Consider the following 20,139-nt stretch of genomic DNA (forward strand, 5'->3'; position numbering starts at 1 on the left):
CCCCTGGGGCAGAAGGAGGCAGCCCCCTCTTTTCTGGAACAGGCCCATGGTCCTCCTAGGAGTCACTGTTGCCATGGGGAAGCCTGAAAGGGCAGGCCTGTGGAACCGAGGGGCACGAGCTTTACCCGTCCCTGGCTGGGTGGGATACTCAGGCATGAGTGTGACGGCATCTCCTGGACCTCTCTGTCCAGGTCTGTCACAGGTAAGAGATAGGTCAGTGACTGCTTTGTGGAGGAAAGGCACAGTGAGGGCTCTCTTGTAAGCTGGACAAAATCGAGTGATTGCTAGAAGCATGGGCTTTAGACACTACTAGCGTGAAACTGGGTTTAGTAACTGTGTGACTTCAGGCAGGTCATCTAACCCCTCTTAACCTCTGTAAACGGGGAGAGTCGTAGACTGTACCTAAATATGGTAATATTTATAAAACATGTATTTGACATCGGGCAGATGCTCAGCTGATGGTAACAGTTACTGTCGTGACTAGCTGAGCAGAGACAGCTAATCAGAAGAAACCAGCACAAGAATGAGCAAGGGCATGGAATTTGCAGGCCATGGGTGGGGGGACTAGAGGGATGAAGGTCTGGGGTTAGGGGCGCCGGTCAGACAAGAATCGCCACCGAAGGGAGAAATGGCTCTCACTGGGAGGTGATTCTGCCCTCCAGGGGAGAGTCAACAGCGTCTGGAGACATTTTTATTTGCCATAAGTGTTTTGGGGGGAGGGGGGGCTGCTGCTAAACATCCTCAAGGAACTACAGATCATCGGGCCCAATACAGCAATAGCTGAGGAACTCTGGCATGGGCGACAGCTGAAGTCCAGGCAGGACCGGATCAGGAAGAGCCAGTCCAGGGTTGAGGAGCAGGGCAGGGCTGGAATCCTAGGAGGGAGGAAATGGACAGCTACCCGGACAGTTCCAGAAGCCCACTGTAGCAGAAGGTGAGAGGGTTAGGGGATGCTCGGTGAGCACAGGGGTGCTCAGGAAATGCTGGCAGCAGGCCCACAGAAGGTTCTAGACCCTACGTATGGCCCATGCACCTGCTGCCTGCTTGGGTCCGGGCTGACTCAGGATTCACACCCCAGTTTCCCAACAGTAACTTGCGTGAGACATTTCAGAGGGACCAGGGAACTGCGGACTGAGGCCTTCTCAAGCACCAAGCCCTGTTCCTCTAGCTTTGCCCTGAAGGATGGGGTCCAGCCCTTACCATGGCCGCCCTGTCGTCTCAATGTGCACCTTTCCTATGGAGACTTTGATGCAGGTTTGGATGACTTGATAATTTCCTTGGAAAACTGAGCAAAAATTCATATCCTGAAGTGGGTTTCTCTCGTCCTCCTGGTATTTAAAGGTTGGTGTAAACGTGGAACCCCAGAACAGCCAGCAAGGCACTTCTCTAGGTTTAGAAGGTAATTTGAGAAGTCAGTCACCCAGCTTCTTGGGGTCTGCCTGACAGACGAGGAAGAGGGGGTGGTGGGGACTGGGCTCTGGGGCTCACACTTTGAAGGGCTTGTTTTGGCAATAGCCTCCAAAGTACCATCACACTGAAAGCTTCCTAAGGCAGAGACTACGCCACACTCCTTTTTGCAGTTCTTGTCATATTGAAAGACAGCCCCACTCACACACACACACACACACACACACACAAACACGCTGGCTGCCTGAGCCCCTCCCATCTCTTCAGTGTCCCCGAGCCGGGACAGGCCAGGTGGGGTTCTTGTTCCCAGGACTCCCGCAAGGGCATTTGAGGGCTACGCCCTCCCCAGGTGGTCTCTCTGGCCACACTGTGAGATGAGTGGGGTCCCCACTCAGGTGCAGGCCAGCACTGCCAGATGGGCCCTGTTCCAAGGTGCACATGTTCCCTGGGACTAGCCCGTGGCTCTTACCCATACTCATAGTCACCACCCCATCTCTGCATTTACCTAGAGCCTCTGGGGTTGACAAAGTGCAGTGATGGAAACGAGAGTGCAGGAGGAAAGGCCTGTAAAACCCAGACCCTTCTCTTGGATCAAAGGAGGAGGCTACTTTTAGAAGCCTCTTCTGCTTAAGGTCTTTGCTTGATTCCACACTTGCCCAACTTTAACCCACTGAGCCACCCAGGCACCCCATCCCCACTTGACCAAGTTAAGAGAACACTTCTTAGCAGCCCTGTGCTCAGGGTCTTCATCAGCTGGAGATGAATACCTCTTTGTTATCACCCAGCACTCCCTCTGTCAACAGTGCTCCCTGGGTGCCGACCAAAGGGCAGGCACCCGGTTAGGTGCTGGGATGTTCTTGCTGGGCTGGCAGCCACAGGCCAGATCTCACATCGGACCTCATGGAGTCCGAAATTGATCAAATGGCTCCACAGAAACCAACTTATTAGTGGTGGTGAAAGGAAGATGCAGACGGTCATGAGGCATTTGCAGGGAAAGAAGCTCTTCTGGTTTGATGAAGCCTGTGCACATCCTTCGGGGTCTTGCCAAAACACCACTTTCTTCCTCTGCTCCCTGCACCCCAACACGCACACACCCACACGCACACACCCACCCACACACACACACACACACACACACACACAGCACCATCCTCTCCCCTGAGCTCACTCTTTCTCTTCTGGCACGTCTGGCTCTGTGTCTGGCTCTGTTATAGTGATTTACTGCTATGTGGAGTCCCGGGGGCAGCCGGACTCCATCCTCGTGAGACGGAAGAGCTGTAAGCTGAGTGTGAACACCCCCCACCCGCTTCCATGGATTTTCACATTTTCGGAAGTAATTCCACTCATGTACAGTAGGGCAGAGAACCATCCAACAGGGTCTTGGGTGCGTCTCTCCCCCCCCTCCCCCGCCAACATAGTAAATCCATGAATATTTATGAAGCAGAATATAAAAACATTCACTTTCACCGAGCTACGTAAGGATCACAGAGAGCCTCATATCGGGTTTTGCCTCTAAATGAGTGACCAAAGAAATGGTTTTGGAGCTGCGGGATTTCAGAATTCTACAATAGGACCAAAGAGACCACAACTGCTATCATAGAGCTCAGCCTCTGCCGCATCAAGTTGGCCTTCCCCCTCACTCTTTTTTTTAAGATTTTATTGTTTATTTATTTGACAGAGAGAGAGAGAGAGAAGGAGAGCACAAGGAAGGGAGCAGCAGAGGAGAGGGAGAAGACTCCTCTGCTGTGCAGGGAGCCCGTTGTGGGATTTGATCCCAGGACTCTGGGATCATGACGTGAGCCGAAGGGAGACGCTTAACCAACTGAGCCACCCAGGTGCCCTTCTCCCTCACTCTTATTGGCCGAGACCCCTCTGAACACCGCTTCTGTAGACAGTGGGCCTGGCAGCTCCCTGCACGGCAGCAGCAGCATAACAAGCACCATGGCGTCCTTCCTCGGGTGTAAAAACATACATGCCCTTCTATGCTCTAGACTCACTGCTCAGAGTTGGTCCTTAGGGAGTAACTAGAAATGGGGAAATGCTTTCTGCACTAAGTCTATGATGGTGAAGACCTGGAAACAACCTAAGTCTCCAACAGAAGAGAAGGAGTTAAGAACGTGGTAGAACACTACATAGCCAGTAAGAAAAATTGTATGTTACAACGGCTGTGTGAGGACAACGGAAATCTTCTAGTGTGCCATGGTACGTTCAAAATAAAGGCAGATTCAAAATCGATATGTACTATCATTCCTCTTTTTAAAAACCAACAACAAATTTGCACAAGAGAAAAGACTAGAGGGAAACATACCAAAATGCTAACTTTCATTAAGGTCTGGGTAATGGAAAAATGGAAGAGTTTTTTTTTTTTTTTTCCGTTTTACATAAAAAAAAAAAAAAAGATATTAAAAACCGTGTGGGAAAAAACCAACCAACCAACCGACCAACCGACCACGTGATACTTATTTCCATCTGCAAGGATTTCCCGGAAGTGACTGCTGTTTCCATGGAAGGCGACCCATTTTTCATGATCCTCATGCCGTTCCAATCTCCCCCTCTCCTAGGGTCTCTGGATGCTGAGAACAGACTTCGATGCCCCATGCCTACCCTGTACTTCCAATCCACCCTTCTCTGGGGCAGGAGGCAGACAAGATAAAATTTGTTTCTCTTTTTCCTCTCTTCCTGTAGGCTGGCCGAACAGCTCTGTCCATCGTTCTGAAATCACCCGCCCATGTGGAAATTGCAGGGCTTCTGCGGGCCCACGCAGAGCAGGGCAGGTCCCTGGGGCCCTAGGGGCTGAGGAAGAACCGGCAGCTGGGAACAAAAGGCTCCTTCTCTGGACTCCTTAGCCCTTGGAGAGGGCATGGGTCACAGCCAGAGGGCCACCCTTCAAGAGAAGAAACTATGTCAAATATGCACATACATTCCTGTTATACAATTCTGCTCATTAGAACGCTTTGTAGTTTTTGCCTTAGGCCAAGCCCCAAAACTACGCAGGCTGCAGAGCAGGGTATAAGGTGCAGGGTGCATCCGTGTTGTCAAAAAAAAAAAAAAAAAGCCCAAACATCTTCAGCCTTGAATTCCTCATGACTCTACCCTTTGTAGCACCGTGTAGCGAGCACACAGGCAGGAGCACATTAGCCAAGCAATACTTTTTACATGGAATCTTAAAGTGCACCACCTTTCTGTTTTGTAATCAGTTACATGAATATATATCCCACTGAACATGCATGTCAGGAGAGGACTGGGCCGGGGGGGTAAGGGGAGATGGATTTAAGCAGCCACCCTGGCCATCATTCTCTAGAGGACCCTCAAGAATCACCACGCTGTCAGCTGAAACTGAACAAACCACATCTGGGGCCTTTGTTTAGCTGGGGTTGACAGAAATCTTAAATTCAGGCAAAGCAGGAAGAGCCTACGGGTATCAATGCCAGATAAACAGTCTTGACCATTTCTGAGTCATTAAGTGGCTCCAAGTTGTGCCAGGGAAATTGGAATTAATTAGGAAATCCAAATCCGGTAAAGCACATCACTTGTATTTAGGGAGAGTCCCGTTACATCAGCTTTTCTGAATCTGGAAAGATTGTGGGAGCAAGAATCCTCCTGGGGATAGGTGGTTGTCATCCAGAAGCCACCATATTTCCTCAGTAGCCATATCCATGGCTTCATGGGAATCCTGGCTCCTTTGCCCTTTGAACCCCCAAGAGGCTCTGAGGTTTCTGGGGCTCCTGGTTGCAGAAGCTGTCAACCTGAACCGCAGGAGGAGTGTGGGATCTGAGCAGGGCAGGGTTCCCCGGCTGAACTGACTGCTCTCTCTGCTGGACAGTTCTTTCTTTAACGTCCCAGGGGCCCACATGTGCATGGCTTCTATTCAGTAACTCACACAAGGTTATCCATGAATTTGTTTGTAAAATCTCTTATGCAAAAAAGTCCTCCTTATATAGAAAGAAAAGACAACAAAGTCTGGTGAGCCTTTGAGCTGGAAACTCAAAAGCTTGGGTTCTCATTTTGACTTATATGCCAATTTGCTTGGTGCCCTTGGATGAGTCACAAAATCTCCTTGGGCCCTGGTTTCATCATCTCTAAGAAAGGAAATCATTATACAACCTACCTCCTGGGAGTGTTGTACAAAACCACCTTAAAAAAAAAAAGTTCTAGCCCAGTGCTTCTCAAACTTTGATATGCATACAATCACCTGTAGATTCTGCTAGAACGCAGTAGGTTTGAGGGGAAGGGACCTGAGATTCTACATTTCTAACCAGTTCTCAGGAGATGCTGATGCTCCTGGGCCACACCCCACTTGGAGTAGAGGTGCTAGCCTGGCCTGACTGTTTATATATTAAAATGCTGCCTCTCAGTCGTCTTGAAGTTGTTTCTTTGCATTTCTGTAGTCTTGGTTCTTGGAATTGGCACTGTGGGTCTTATTTGCTATCATAGCTCTGCAGGCAGCAGTAAGGGATCTGTGTCTTATGTTGCCAGTTTAGAGTCTATCTTCGTATCTCATGTTAGGATGGCCACTTTCGTTGGGTCACATTATCTTTTAATGATCTCATTTGAGTCCAGCTATCAAAAATAGCTTATTTACCAGAGAAGACAAACTAGTTTGCCTATGGTTTGAGGCCACTGAGTCACTATCAAAAAGCTTTGTCCATCCTTTCTCAGATTTCATTTTGACTGTGGAATGTGAACACATGTTCTCCTTCCTTACAACCATTCCATTCCACTGGAAGGTGGGAGCCCAGAACATGGTGAGACTGAATAAGCATAGCCTACCACCCTGTCATTGTCTCTCAGTATTCATTCCAACAAACATCTACTGAAACCAGCCGGGTGCCTAACACTGTTCCTGGTGCTGGCTTTTTTTTTTTTTTTTTTTAAGATTTTATTTATTTATTTGACAGAGATCACAAGTAGGCAGAGAGGCAGGCAGAAAGAGAGGGGGAAGCAGCTCCCCACTGAGCAGAGAGCCTGATGTAGGGCTCAGTCCCAGGACCCTGAGATCATGACCCAAGCAGAAGGCAGAGGCTTTAACCACTGAGCCACCCAGGTGCCCCCCCCCCAGTGCTGGCTTTTATTTATGTATTTACTTATTTTAGTCATTTCATCTTTGCTATTCTTTAAGATTTTATTGATTTGAGAGGGGTGGATGGGAAGAGGGAGCAGAGGGAGAGGGACAAGCATACTCCATACTGAGTGTAGACCCCAACATGGGGCTCGATCCCATGATACCAACATCATGGCCGAGCTGAAACCAAGAATCAGATACCTAACGGACTGAGCCACCCAGGCGCCTCTTGACTTTATTATTTTTTTGTTACTGAAGTATGACTGAGATCCAATGTTATATTAGTTTCAGGCATATAATATATTAATTATGTATTACTTGACATTCGCCATAGTAAGTGTAGTCACCATTTGTTACCATATGATATTATTACAATATTACTGACTATACTACCTATGTTATACTTTCCATCTCTGTGACTTATTTATCACTATAAAGTTCTACCTCTTAATCCCCTTCATCTATTTTGCCCATCCTTCCTTAACATGACTCATTATCAGGGAAATCTAAGTCAAAGCCACAATGAGATATCAACTCACACCAGCCAGTGTGGCTAGTACCAAAAAGACAAGTGTTGACAAGGATGTGGAGAAGAGGGAACCCTCAGGCTCTGTTGGTAGGCATGTAAATCAGTGCAGCCACTGTGGAAAACAGTATGGAGATTCTTCAAAAATTAAAAATAGAAACACTATATGATCCAGTAATTCCACTACTGGGTATCTGCCCAAAGAAAGTGAAACATTGTTTCAAAAAGACAGATACACTGGCAGTGGCTTTAGTCACCCTTAGAAACACCATGTCTAAGGTTACCATGATCCCAAACCTGAACTTAACAAAACGTTAAGACAATGCTCCAGCGATTAATCCATCTGTCAAGTGTCTGACAGCACAGCCACCAAGCAACATGAATCAGGCTTACTAGGGACAGATACTAAGCTCCGGCTTGGAAAGAGTTTCACAGGTATCTTAGCTTCCCTCATTGCCTTCATGGGGCGTATAAAACTGTTTCTGGAAGACAGGGCACTTATACCAATAGCAAGGGATAAGAACAGACAATACAGTTCATTCCACAAATATTTCTCTTTTTTTCTGTGTGTGTGTGTGTGTGTGATTTTTTGGTTTGTTTTGGTTTGGTTTTTGGTGTTTTTTTTTTTTTTTTTTTTTTTTTTTAGTGTGGGAAGGGCAGAGGGACAAAGAGAGAGTCTTAAGCAGGCTCCATGCCCAGCACAGAGCCTGACTCAGGGCTTGATCTGAAAACACTGAGATCACAACCTAAGCCAAAATCAAGAGTCAGATGCTTAACCAACTCAGCCACCCAGGCACTCCTTCCACAAATATTTCTAGAATGCCCACTGTGTGCAGGCCCTGGGCTCACATTAGAGATACCACAGTTCAGGCTTCCACTTGGCCATCTACTTAGGAAAATGGAATGGTGAGAAGGAAGCACAGAAGATACAGGGGTACCAATAAGGAGTACTAGAGCTGGTCTTGGGAATCCAAGGAAGGCTTCCTAAAGGAAGAGGTATCTGAACCGAAAATTTAAAGACTAGTGGATGTTTGCCCAAAAAGGATGAGAAGGGAGAGGTAAGGAGAGGCAAGAGTGTGCCGGTAGAAAGCAGGATTGCCAAGGCTGAACGATGGGACAGCAGGCATTTGGGGACCTTCACTCAGTTCAGTAGGACTTCCGTGTAGAGTCTGAGTAAAATGCTGGGATCAAAGGGTGGATTCCAAAGAGATGAGACCACAGTACATGAAGACAGATGATGAGGAACCTAAAAGAGCTTTGTTCCAAAGGCAATGGCAAATGACTGATAAACAGACTGACAACCAAGAAATTGTCAACCCTCATTGAGCACATATTTTTTAGGAACCTACTGTCACCCAAGTACTGTGTTTGGGGCTGGGGACATACTGGTGGGCAAGTTAGACACAGAACTCAGTTTCTCAAGAAAGAGAGACAAACCCATCATTCTGGTGCAAGATGATGTGTCTGGCAACTGGGAAAGTACAAGGTGCCATGGGGATGCGTGGGTGGGACCCTCAGCCTAGTCTGAGGGTGGGAAGGGGGTCTAAGGCGGCTTCTTGGAGTAGTGAAGCCATCTGAAGGATGGGGAGGTATAACCAAGTCAAGAAGAGCAGAGGAAGAAGTATGCATAAAGCCTCAAGAGAGAAGACGGATTTGGAGCATTAAAAGAACTTTCAGTGTTCCTAGAGTAGAGAAAAAACAAAGAATTGCAAGATGAGGCCAGAGAAAAAGCCACTGTTAACAAGTTTGAACCTTGAAGGAGGAACTAGGAAAGTGGGACATGACACTCAGATCTCCATTTAGAAACGGCACTTCAGTTTTGGGGGCATGAGTGACAACTGTTCAGCAGATGTCCATGGCCTACCTATTGTAGGTGCTATTGTAGAGAAGACTGACACAGGCTGACGACTGTGCCACAGGATGAGTAATGGGCGTCTGAATCATGCTATGGAGACCGCCTCTGCCAGAGTGAGTCAGGGAAGCCTCACAGAGGAGAGGACTTTCTGCTAAGCCATAAGGGTGTGTAGGAGTGTGCCCGGGCATGCTAGACAGAACAGTGACCCTAAAGATGTGGTGTAGAAAGAGCATGGCCTGTCTGGACACTGGAGAGAACTCTAGAATCACTTGGGTCACATTATGGAGGTGCCCAGATATGAGATTTGAGAAAGGTCTGTAGACACATCTCATTGTATCTTTGAGATTAGATATTTCGACTTGAGCCTATAGCTTGAGGGGGAATCCCAGACTCCTTTGAGAATCTGAAGCTCTCTTCGGAAAAATGTGCATGTCAGTTCAGGGATTCAGAAATTGGCAGTTAAAATCCCTCTGCTACAAGCAGTGGGGAGCCAAGTGATCAGATCTGCACTGGAGAATGACCCTGGGGTGGGGCTGGAGAGAGACTGGAGGCAAAAAGATCAGTTGGAAGGTTCTGGGTAGACACTGGGTCTGAAGCTGGGAAGGCCCAGGCCATGATGGCATCACCAGGGAGAAAGAATCGGGCCCTATGGGAAAGGCATCAGGAGTGGGGATATGCCAGGATGTCGTGACCAACTGGATGGTGGACAAGAGTCAGTGACAGGAAAATAATGGTGCCACTGTCCCCAGTATCCACTCTTCCCTTTCTCCTTAGTAATAAATCCTCAACTTGGAGCTGGACATGTCGTCCCCCAGAATACGCTACCTCCCAGCCTCCCTTGCAGCTTGGTGTGGTCACATATCTAAGCTCTGGCTACTGAGAGGTGAGCAAAGTGATGTGCACACACTCTGACCCCTGCATTTACAGGGAAGGGAAATGCATTTCGCCCCTCCCACTGGCAGGACGGTGGTAGTAATTCATCTGGATCCATAAAGATGAGGTCAATGCCCTAGCAGCCATAGAATAGCAAGTCATGGGACACCTGGGTGGCTCAATTGGTTAAGCCGCCGCCTCTGGCTCAGGTCTTGATCCCAGGGTTCTGAGATCGAGTCCCACATGGGGCTCCTTGCTTGGCAGAGAGCTTGCTTCTCTCACTACCTCTGTCTGCCTCTCTGCCTGCTTGTGTGTACTCTCACTCTCTCTCTCTCTGACAAATAAATAAAATCTTAAAAAAAAAAAAAAGAAAGAATAGCAAGTCATAAAGAGCTCAGACCCCCAACACTGAAAAGCCATCAGATCTGCCTGGACTATTTATTTCCCCTTTATTTGTGATCATGAAATAATCCTTTTACTTGTTTAAGCCACTGTACATTTGGGTCTGTGTTGCAGTAGGAACTGGACAGATGCACTCAGTATCCCATGATAGGCTCAAAGGTCTAATGCTATGGGTAGTGGATTTCAAGGGGGAAACTTGGGAAGGCTTTTGGAAGGAGCATCCTTTCAATGGCTAGATATAATGTGTATCTCTTCACAGTACAGGCCCCTGTTCCATGCCCACACAGCCTTGCAGAAGGTGAGGTCTTGGGGACGGTAGCAGATTTCCTGACACAAACTCTGTATCACAAGGCCGCTAGTCCCTAAGCAAGACAGTGCTTATGAACTGGCCTGGCATGGACATATGGGCAGAACTAGTGAATTTTCTAAGAAATCTGAATAAAGAAATATGCAGTTTCAGGCAAGAACAGTGGGTTATGGTTAGAGAGCGTGAGAGAGAAGCCATAAGATGGAATGAGGCATAAGGAGAGACAATCTGCATGCACAGAAGTCAAGACAGGTTGAAAAGTATGAGCCACCAAGAGCTATGGGCTGAGGAAAGATGGAGAATGAAGAAAAGGGTAAGCCTATCAGATACATACCTACAGATTGCCTGCCAGGCCCTCCTTTCCTAGGACCCTCCCCTTCCCCACCCCATGGGACATCCATAGAACTATAGCAGGAGCTACTCAATTCCTACAAGAAAAACTGGCTCCTGGCCAACAAAGGATGGACACGGGATACTACCTGGGCCAATCAGGACTTTGAGGAATTTTGGAGCTGGGATTTGGGAGACTCAGTCTCCTGGCTGTCTGGGTTATAACTTGTAGATCTCAGAAGCTACTAGTGCCCAGATTCAGCCCAGTGGGTTGAGGAACAGAAGTGACTCTTCAGCTAGAAAGACTGAAGCAGACTTCCTGGCTTCACCAGAGCAACTGCTGCCCCTTCCCGAAGACCCCAGTAGATATCCACACGTGAACGCCATGACGACCCTACTGCTTTTCTTGACTGCATCTCCTCTCCAGCCTCTGTAGCATGGTGTCTGAGCTCTGTTGGGTGCCGAATCCCAGCTGGACCACTTGGCCACTCAGGCTCTTAATCTGTAAACTGGGGCAACACTGTTCCTCCTCTGTTCTTTTAAGTGGTTATTAGATAAAGTATCTGCACAGTGCTTGGTCCCTATGGCAGAACTCAGTATAGGGCAGAGCACATCCCCTCCCACTGGCCACTTGATCCTTTTCTCCTAGATCTGGCCTCATAAAAATGGCAGCCTGCCTTCACAGATTACTTAGGATTACCCAGGCATCAGTCTGAGGAGTGTTACATGAATCATTTATTCTTCAAAATAATCCTATGTAGGTATTAATATTATTCCTTTTGTTCATATGAAGAAACTAAAGCACAGAGAGATTGAATAACTCATCCAGGAGTGTCTGCATGGCTCAGTCGTTTGAGTGTCTGACTCGATTTCAGCTCAGGTCATGATCTCAGGGTCCTGGCATCGAGCCCTATGTTGGGCTTCCGGCTTAGCGGACAGTCTGCCAGAGATTCTCTCTTTTTCCCTCTGCCCCTTCCCCTGCTAACACTCATGCGCGCTCTCTCTCTCTCTCAAGTAAATAAATAAATAAAATCCTTAAAAAGAAATACTCCATGGGGCGCCTGGGTGGCTCAGTGGGTTAGCGTCTGTTTTCAGCTCAGGTCATGGTCCCAGGGTCCTGGGATCAAGCCCCGCATCTGGCTCTCTGCTCAGCAGGGAGCCTGCTTCCCTTCCTCTCTCTCTGCCTGCCTCTCTGCCTACTTGTGATCTTTCTCTCTGTCAAATAAACAAATAAAATCTTAAACAAAACAAAACAAAACAAAACACTCCATCCAAGCCTGCACAGCTAGTAAAACAGGAGATCTGGGATTTCAAGCCAGGAGTTCTGGCTCTGGAGCTCTTTTTGCTTCCTTGCCAGTGACCCAGGCTGCAGAGAGATGCCCAGCAGCAAGAGGTGGACACTGCAGAGGAAACAAAGCTGCTTCAGGGAGCCAGTGTTTAGTCAGTGGTTGACCTGCAGGCCTTCCTGGGTGGCCCCAGGAGAGAGGAGACAAATTGGCAGAGTGTCTGGGACTAGAACAGCTCGGTGGGGGGCTGGCCTCCCATGTACTCAGCATTCCCCGAGAAGAAAGTAGCCTTCTGTCCAGGGTGCAGAGGGACTGAACCCCACATCGACTGAACTGTCCTTTAGTAGGTAATTCCTTACAGTTCAAGATCTATTCCTTCACCTGCCCTCATCCTGGAAAGAGATGGTTCTGGACCAGAGAGAGCCTGGCCAGTGTCCAAGGGGGGTCCCACCTGCTCCCCTTTCTACCCCAGCTCCAATTCCTATACCCCATCCTGCTTCCATGCTCAGTGAAGGCCTGCTCACAACTCGGGGCCTTTGCTCTGAAACATACAGAACCATTCCACTGTTCAGTGGAGGACAGGAGAGATTTCTCCAATCTTTCGCTGCCTTAGAAGTGAGGAAATTTCCATTCTTCTCCAGAAACGAAAACTACAGGTAGAAACTACATCCTCTTTTCCACTATCTGAGTAGTTGGATCCAGAGCAGGACTGGGACAAAGCTCAGACTCTGTCTCTGTTCTGGCCACCTATACAGAGGGCGCACGCTCTTGTCTCCCACCCTTTACTGGCTCAGAGAGGCGAGCCTGGCTCCGGCGGGGACTGAAGTTTGGAACACCAATTCTCATGTGTGTGTGTGTGTTGGGGGGGCGGTTTCCCCACATCCAAGCAATTCTTGGACACCCAGCTGGTGTCCTCCCATTCAGTTCAACTCCGACACCATGTCCCCAAAGAGAGCATCAGACTCCACAGGTAAGGGCTCAGTCCTCCAAGAATGCCCCCTCCCCACTTCACATGCAATCACAAACCCAAGTTGTCACCTGTGCTTCCTACACACTGGCTACGGACCAGAGGTTCCAACGGCCCCCTCCTTGGCCCTCCTTCGGTGCAACGAATTTGCTAGAGCAGCTCTCAGAACTCAGAGAAACATCTTACTTATTGTATTGTTACCAGTGACCAAGGCACAAGAGCCCCTGGCTCCAAAGGCCCCAAAGGACAGAGTCTGGCCACAATCCAAAGGCAAAGAGACAAGTGGTGGTGCAACAGGAAAGGAGTTGATTTCAGTGAGGCCAGCACTGGAAAGACAGTGGGCTAATGTCCCAAGAGCTGTCTTCGAGGTGCTGAGAATACTTCTAAGTTCATATAGGAAAAACGTGGAACAAAGACTGGTGGGTACATGTACCTAAGCAGCAAAGGTCAGGTTGATCACTGGCACGAGGTCAATCACGGGGAGTCTTGCCAATGGCATCAAAGCAGTCACTATTGCTTGCGGAGTAGTTTTGGTGCCCATCATAGGACATTTTGCCTGTTGGGCCCCTTGCTGGAGTGAACATATAAAGTGGATGGAAAAACAAAGTGATGAAGAACAGGTTGAAGGCAAATGGAGCCAGTCAGGGCAATGACCGGGTGGGTCCTCCTCCAAATCCCTCCTGTCAAGTCACCATTCCATTTCAATGGAAGGAGAAGGAAGGATGGTTATTTCTTCCACAAACTACTTCCTGCTGACTGGGGATGACACAGAAATATTGGAATGACAGACTTTGACAGGTAAGAGAACTTTGTTTCTTGAGTTCCTCCTGAGATGGACAGCAAAGAGATACTTAAGATTTCGTATGGGGGGGGAGACGGGGTCACTGAATGACAGGCATTAAGAAGGGCATGTGATGTAATGAGCATGGGGTGTTATATACAACTAATGAATCACTGAACTCTACCTCTGAAACTAATAATATATGATAATTAACTTAATTTAAAATTTAAAAAAAGATTTCCTATGGGAGTTGTCATCCACTCAAACGGTTTTGAGTCCTGCCAAGAGTCGTTGTCTGGAGTTGCCTTCCTAATGCAGATGTGATGAGTCCACCGTTGGACACCTGCACGTTTTGGAAGAGCAGGAGTAGTTAGAAGCATATCGTAAAGACCTGTCCATTTTTCAGTTAACTCGACTTCTGGTCCTTGGATCTTCCAAGACTTTAGGACCCAGTCTTCTGGCTGGAAAGTATGCAGTGGCTCCTCAGGAAATGGTTTAGTCTTAGAAAAGGCAAACTCATGGACAGATGTCAAAATCTGACTCAGTTGCTATACATGTTATTTAATTCCATTTTCATGTTCTAAGTAGGGGCAAATACCCCCTTCTCAAGTCTGAACTGGTTTCCATATATAATTTCATAAGGGCTTCAACAGAGCCCTGCTTCTAGGGGCCAACCTTCCACAGAGGAGGGCAACGGAAGTGCCGTTTCCCAAGTCAGGCCAGTCTCTTGGCACATTTTAGCCAGGGCTTTCTTTAAAGGATGGTTCTTTTGTTTTACGGTTGATGGGAGAGGGGGAGTGGTTCCTAACACACATTGTTTAAGAAGTACTGTTGTACCTAATGTCACGGCACACATCACAATGCATTTTATCTATTTAAATCTCTCTTCCCAATTAAGAGCAAGCAGGAAGACTTTGTATTTCTTCCACTTTTTATTCTCCTTGCCTAGCTCCCGACTTGACAACGAGTAGACAACAGTAAGTTGAATTAATGTACAGGCCCCGGCTGGATCACCTGGGACAATATATGTTGAACGTTAAGACCAAGATCTTTGTCCTCCTGGACCAGAATCCCTCTAACCCAAATCCCCTTTGTCCAAAGTCAGAATGAGTTCTAGAACTTGGGGAGAGGCTGAGATGATAGATGAGATTGTTACATGACTTCCCCAAAGTACCACCAGAACAACAGGTTGATAAGACACGGCTGAGTTCCTTCTCTCGGTAAGACTCAGTCTTCCTAGCATCGGAAAGAGGGGAGAGCAAACTAGGGAATCCTAGGAGGTTCTGGAGTCTGTGTGAAGGCAGTTCAGCCGTTTTTTAATCAAGGATTTGATTAGGACTTGGTTAAGGATCACAATATAATGGCTTGAGTTTGGTGCCCACAGCAAGGGGAGCATCTTTAAGGCAAGAGGATCAAAAGGTCTTGGGAATTAGATTTGTCATTTGGTGTTTTCTGCTATTTCAAGTTTTTGAAACTTTTTTTTTCAACTTTTTGAAAAATGAATTTTTTCAACTTTTTTTTTTTTTTAAAGATTTCATTTATTTATTTGACAGAGAGAAATCACAAGAGAGGCAGGCTCTCCACTGAGCAGAGAGGCCGACGTGGGACTCGATCCCAGGATCCTGAGATCATGACCCGAGCTGAAGGCAGCAGCCCAACCCACTGAGCCACCCAGGCGCCCCAAGTTATTTCAACTTTTATCTTCTGGGTCAGTTTCCTGAAATAGTCAACTTCCATTGCTGAAGATGGAACAGGAGAGTCGTGTGAATGCCGAGAGTGGCTGTGTGCGTGGAGATGGCGTCAGCTCTCAGGAGTCGTGAGGCCCAGCTCAGAGGGGAGAGAGCTGTCGACGTTCAGAGCTGATGGGCCCAGACACCTGTAAGTTTCTCCTCAAGACACTATCAAATAATCCTGCAACAGGAAACTCCTGTCCCTCATAACACAATAATGCCATCTGTTCAGCTGACATTGATTTTTAGTCAGCGGTCTTATGGGAAGCTACTTGCTCTTTCTTCTCTACTTCCCCTCTTCCTCTGACACTGGTTTAGCCTTAACTCAATTACTAGGCTAGAAAAAGTGCTTACAGTCTTTTCACCCAAAGCCCACCATGGTTTGTATGAGCATTTCCAGGGGGCTACTCACATATGACCACACCCGTGACCTTCTCCACGCCCTCCTGGTCCAGGGGCAGTCCGGAAGTAAGAGGCCTGCGCTGCAGCTTCCAAAGTGATTACTCTGTAGCAGACATCAGGCAAAATGAGCCAGCCCAGCGGGGGTGAATGCTGATGCACATTAGAAAGGTCAAGCAATGCGGGGAACATCCAGCTTCTGCTTGGGAGACATGGACGTATCTGGCCCAGACAAGAAGACCTAATCTAATTTCTAAACAGGAAGAACATAACTCCCTGGGATGGAACAGGCCTGATTTGCCTAGAAACTCAAGGGCGGTGGGAGGCGGGGGATGGCTAACATTTACTGAGGACCTGTAGAGCATTTTTTTTAACACAGCATTTCATGGAAAAGCTTAGCATATCCAGAATCTTTGTAAACTGATAATATTTTCACTACCTGAGGTGGAGAAAGACCAAAACAGAGGCAGTCTCTTCTGTTTAAAGGAAATGTGTAGCAAAATTTCTGAAATGAAGGAAGCATTCCCTGTTTTTGTTTTATTTTGATCCAGCTGACCGCTCCTTGACAATCTATCATCCAAAAGAATGTAACAGTCGGTATTTTCCACCAGATGCCAATGAGGCCAGGTGAGATCTGACTTCCTGGTCTCAGCCACATCAACATCGTCTCACCTCATTTGTTAATTGTGAATAAAAGAAAAAGATGTGAAAGAGCGAAGAGCCATTCTTTCTGGAACCTACATCCCATCAAGTGCTGCTCTGTAACACTCACTCATTCATTTAGAATTGGGAATGAGGGGTTACTAAAAAAAAAATTATTTGGGGCACCTGGCTGACTTAGCAAGTACAGTATGTAACTCCTGATCTCAGGGCTGAGTTCAAACCTCATGTTGGGCAGAGTTTACTTTTTAAAAAAATGTAGACTTGGGATGCCGGGGTGGCGCAGTTGGTTAAGCGTCTGCCTTCAGCTCAGGTCATGATCCAAGAGTCCTGGGATCAAGCCCCCCTCCCCAATCCACATCGGGCTCCCTGCTCAGTGGGAAGGCTGTTTCTCCCTTTCCAGCTCCCCCTGCCTCTCTATCTCTGACAAATATATAAATAAAATCTTTAAAAAATTAAACATATAAGGATTATGTTAAAAAGTCTCTTTTAGGGGTGCCTGGGTGGCTCAGTGGGTTAAAACCTCTGCCTTCGGCTCAGGTCATGCTCTCAGGGTCCTGGGAAAGAGCCCCGCATCGGGCTCTCTGCTCAGCAGGGAACATGCTTCCTCCCCTCTCTCTCTGCCTGCCTTTCTGCCTACCTGTGATCTCTCTCTCTGTCAATTAAATAAATAAAATCTTAGGGACGCCTGGGTGGCTCAGTTGGTTGGACGACTGCCTTCGGCTCAGGTCATGATCCTGGAGTCCCGGGATCGAGTCCCACATCGGGCTCCCAGCACCACGGGGAGTCTGCTTCTCCCTCTGACCTTCTCCTCACTCATGCTCTCTCTCACTGCCTCTCTCTCAAATAAATAAATAAAAATCTTTAAAAAAAAAAAAAAATAAATAAATAAATAAATAAAATCTTAAAAAAAAAAAAGTCTCTTTTAAAAACAACGTAGAGGGCGCCTGGGTGGCTCAGTGGGTTAAGCCGCTGCTTTCGGCTCAGATCATGATCTCAGAGTCCTGGGATGGAGTCCCACATCAGGCTCTCTGCTCGGCAGGGAGCCTGTTTCCCTCTCTCTCTCTGCCTACCTCTCTGCCTACTTGTGATCTCTCTCTGTCAAATAAATAAATAAAAATCTTTAAGAAAAATAAATAAATAAATAAATAAAATAAAAACAACGTAGAGGGGCACCTAGGTGGCTCAGTGGTTAAAGCCTCTGCCTTCAGCTTGGGTCATGATCCCCGAGTCCTGGGATCGAGCCCCACATCAGGCTCTCTGCTCAGGAGGGAGCCTGCTTCTTCCTCTCTCTCTGCCTGCCTCTCTGCCACTTGTGATCTCTCTCTGTCAAATAAATAAATAAAATCTTAAAAAAAATAGATATAAATAAATAAATGAAATGGAAAGTCGATTTGCTCAGTACACCAACTAGGAAGTAAGCACTGTCATGACAAATACGCAGACGTATACAAGCCAACATAAAACAGTAATTTAGTTTAAATGAAAGGCAACCTTTTTAAATGTTATGACAACATATTCCCCAGAATCTTTTCTTCTGCTAATTTAACTATACATTTAATAAAATGAAGGATAAAGGATTAAATGGAAGTTAGCTTGTGTGTTTTACAAATAAAACTCCAACTCTATCAATCCATGACAGTTAAACACTATAATTTCCCAAATAAAGGCAAAACAAGAGGAAGGAGTTAGTGACCTTTTCTGCTTAACAGTCCAGAGGAAAATGGTTACTACAAATACAGCAGGCAAACTGTTAACCCTGACTGATCTAGAACATAGTATTGTACTGAATTTCAGTCTCAAATTGTGCTAAATGCTTATCATTAGTATGGCCCATTTTGGTCCATGATATGGTTAAATGCCAAGACAGATCCCCCTTTGTTACAGAAATACATAGATTAAATTAAATTTTATATTCTTTTGTTAAAAAAAAAACAAAAACTGGGTCTATTTCCACACAGAAAGGCAGCTTTTTCCCAGGAGGAATTTACAGGAAGTAGTTTGCACCAGGTAATATGAGGCTGTCTACCACAACGTACTGGGTCAGACTGAAGGAAGGAATATTTTAAAGTGTCATCTAATTCCATGATAGCACCCTGGTTCCCACAACAGTAACAGTAAGTAACTGGATACACTTTCCAAAATGGTAACCACTGGGCGCCTGGGTGGCTCAGTCGTTAAGCATCTGCCTTCAGCTCTGGTCATGATCCCAGGGATCAAGACCCATGTCAGGCTCCCTGCTCAGTGGGAAGCCTGCTTCTCCCTCTGCTTATGTTCCCTCTCTTACTGTGTCTCTTCCTGTCAAATAAATAAAATATTAAAAAAAAAAAGGTAACCAAATTCTGATCATGACACCAACTGTATTCTTCCATGACAAGCTGGTGAGCTCAAGAAACCAGTGTGAGACCTTGGGCGTGGTCAAATGTTTCAGAAATGTCTTGTCCAAATGTATAGCCAGTACTAGGTGAACTATCCCACCAACCACGATCACCTGATCTGCCCACTACAGATCACACACTGGGCCCTCCTGTGGAACTTCTTGTAAATGATTCGAGGTGCCTATATGATCCAGTGTATCTAGGAAGGGGGAGAGGCCACCATTAAGGTCGAATATCTGTCCATCTACTAGTGCCGTAAGTGGAGGATAATCAAATAGATCTGTAAAATATTTCCACACTTTGGCATTTCCATGCTTTCACAGACATTCATCATAAAAGCCATACACTTGGGTAACTCATCGGCTCTCATGGTTTCCTCCCAATATTGTAATGCAGTCTAGGTAACACACCTTTAAGACCACAAGGAGAGTCACAGTCTCCACTTAGGATAGCTTATGTCTACACAACCCCCCATAGATAGATAGTTTGTACCTAGTGATTTTCCACCAATTCTAAAGAGGTCCATGAGATCATGGAATTGACCATGCACATCTCCACGCAGGGGAACAAGACAATGAACCTCTTGCACTTCTGATTCTTTTTTTTCTAAATTTCCTTAGCCTTTCTACACAGCACTACACATGGTTCTCATTAAGCTATTTATCATCATTCAGCTGCTCAGCCCCTGGTGCAGCTCCTTGGTGAACACCTACTTGTCCACGGTGGCTAGATCCCGTTCCTCACCGCCTCCTTCCCCCTTCAAGCCCTGGGCACCGCTCCCTTCTCCAGCTGCTGCCAGCTCCCTGAAGCAGAGGAAGAAGCTGGGGAGCAGGGAGAGTGGCAGTGGACCCCTTGTAGGCCAGCCTGGAGGAGGCTGCGTCACGGGGGAGGGAGTAGGTGAAGAATGCGGCAGGTTAGGTGGCGTTCCAGAGTGAAGCAGGGATCTTCAGCAAATCACCCGCAGGGTGCTAACCACCTGCTACCCTCACGGCCTCTCCCTCAGGCTCCCCTTTTTTTGAGCAAATGCCAGGACAAGCATTTCATCCTCTAGCCAACACGAACACATGAAAGGATGCTCAATATCACATACCATCGGGGAAATGCAAATCAAAACTATAATGAGTTATCATCTCACACCTCTCAGAATGGCTAAAATCAACTTAAGAAACAAGCATT

At 47.0% G+C, this 20,139-nt stretch overlaps 1 protein-coding gene and 1 pseudogene across 2 annotated transcripts in view; one reads left to right on the plus strand and one right to left on the minus strand.

The window, feature by feature from the left end:
- Positions 1-5,529, plus strand: part of KANK4 (KN motif and ankyrin repeat domains 4) — a 68,375-nt gene extending 62,846 nt beyond the window's left edge. For both annotated transcript variants that reach the window (XM_045999716.1, XM_045999779.1), the window contains exon 10: positions 4,093-5,529. In XM_045999716.1, the coding sequence (XP_045855672.1) occupies positions 4,093-4,197 (105 nt within the window). In that variant the 3' untranslated portion in view covers positions 4,198-5,529. The remainder of the gene's footprint in view (positions 1-4,092) is intronic.
- A 10,401-nt stretch (positions 5,530-15,930) lies between these two features.
- On the minus strand, positions 15,931-19,504 carry LOC123955370 (annotated as a pseudogene).
- Positions 19,505-20,139: the final 635 nt, after the last annotated feature.

The sequence above is a fragment of the Meles meles genome, chromosome 1 (assembly GCF_922984935.1).
Source record: "Meles meles chromosome 1, mMelMel3.1 paternal haplotype, whole genome shotgun sequence".
In the NCBI taxonomy this organism is placed as follows: Eukaryota; Metazoa; Chordata; class Mammalia; order Carnivora; family Mustelidae; genus Meles; species Meles meles.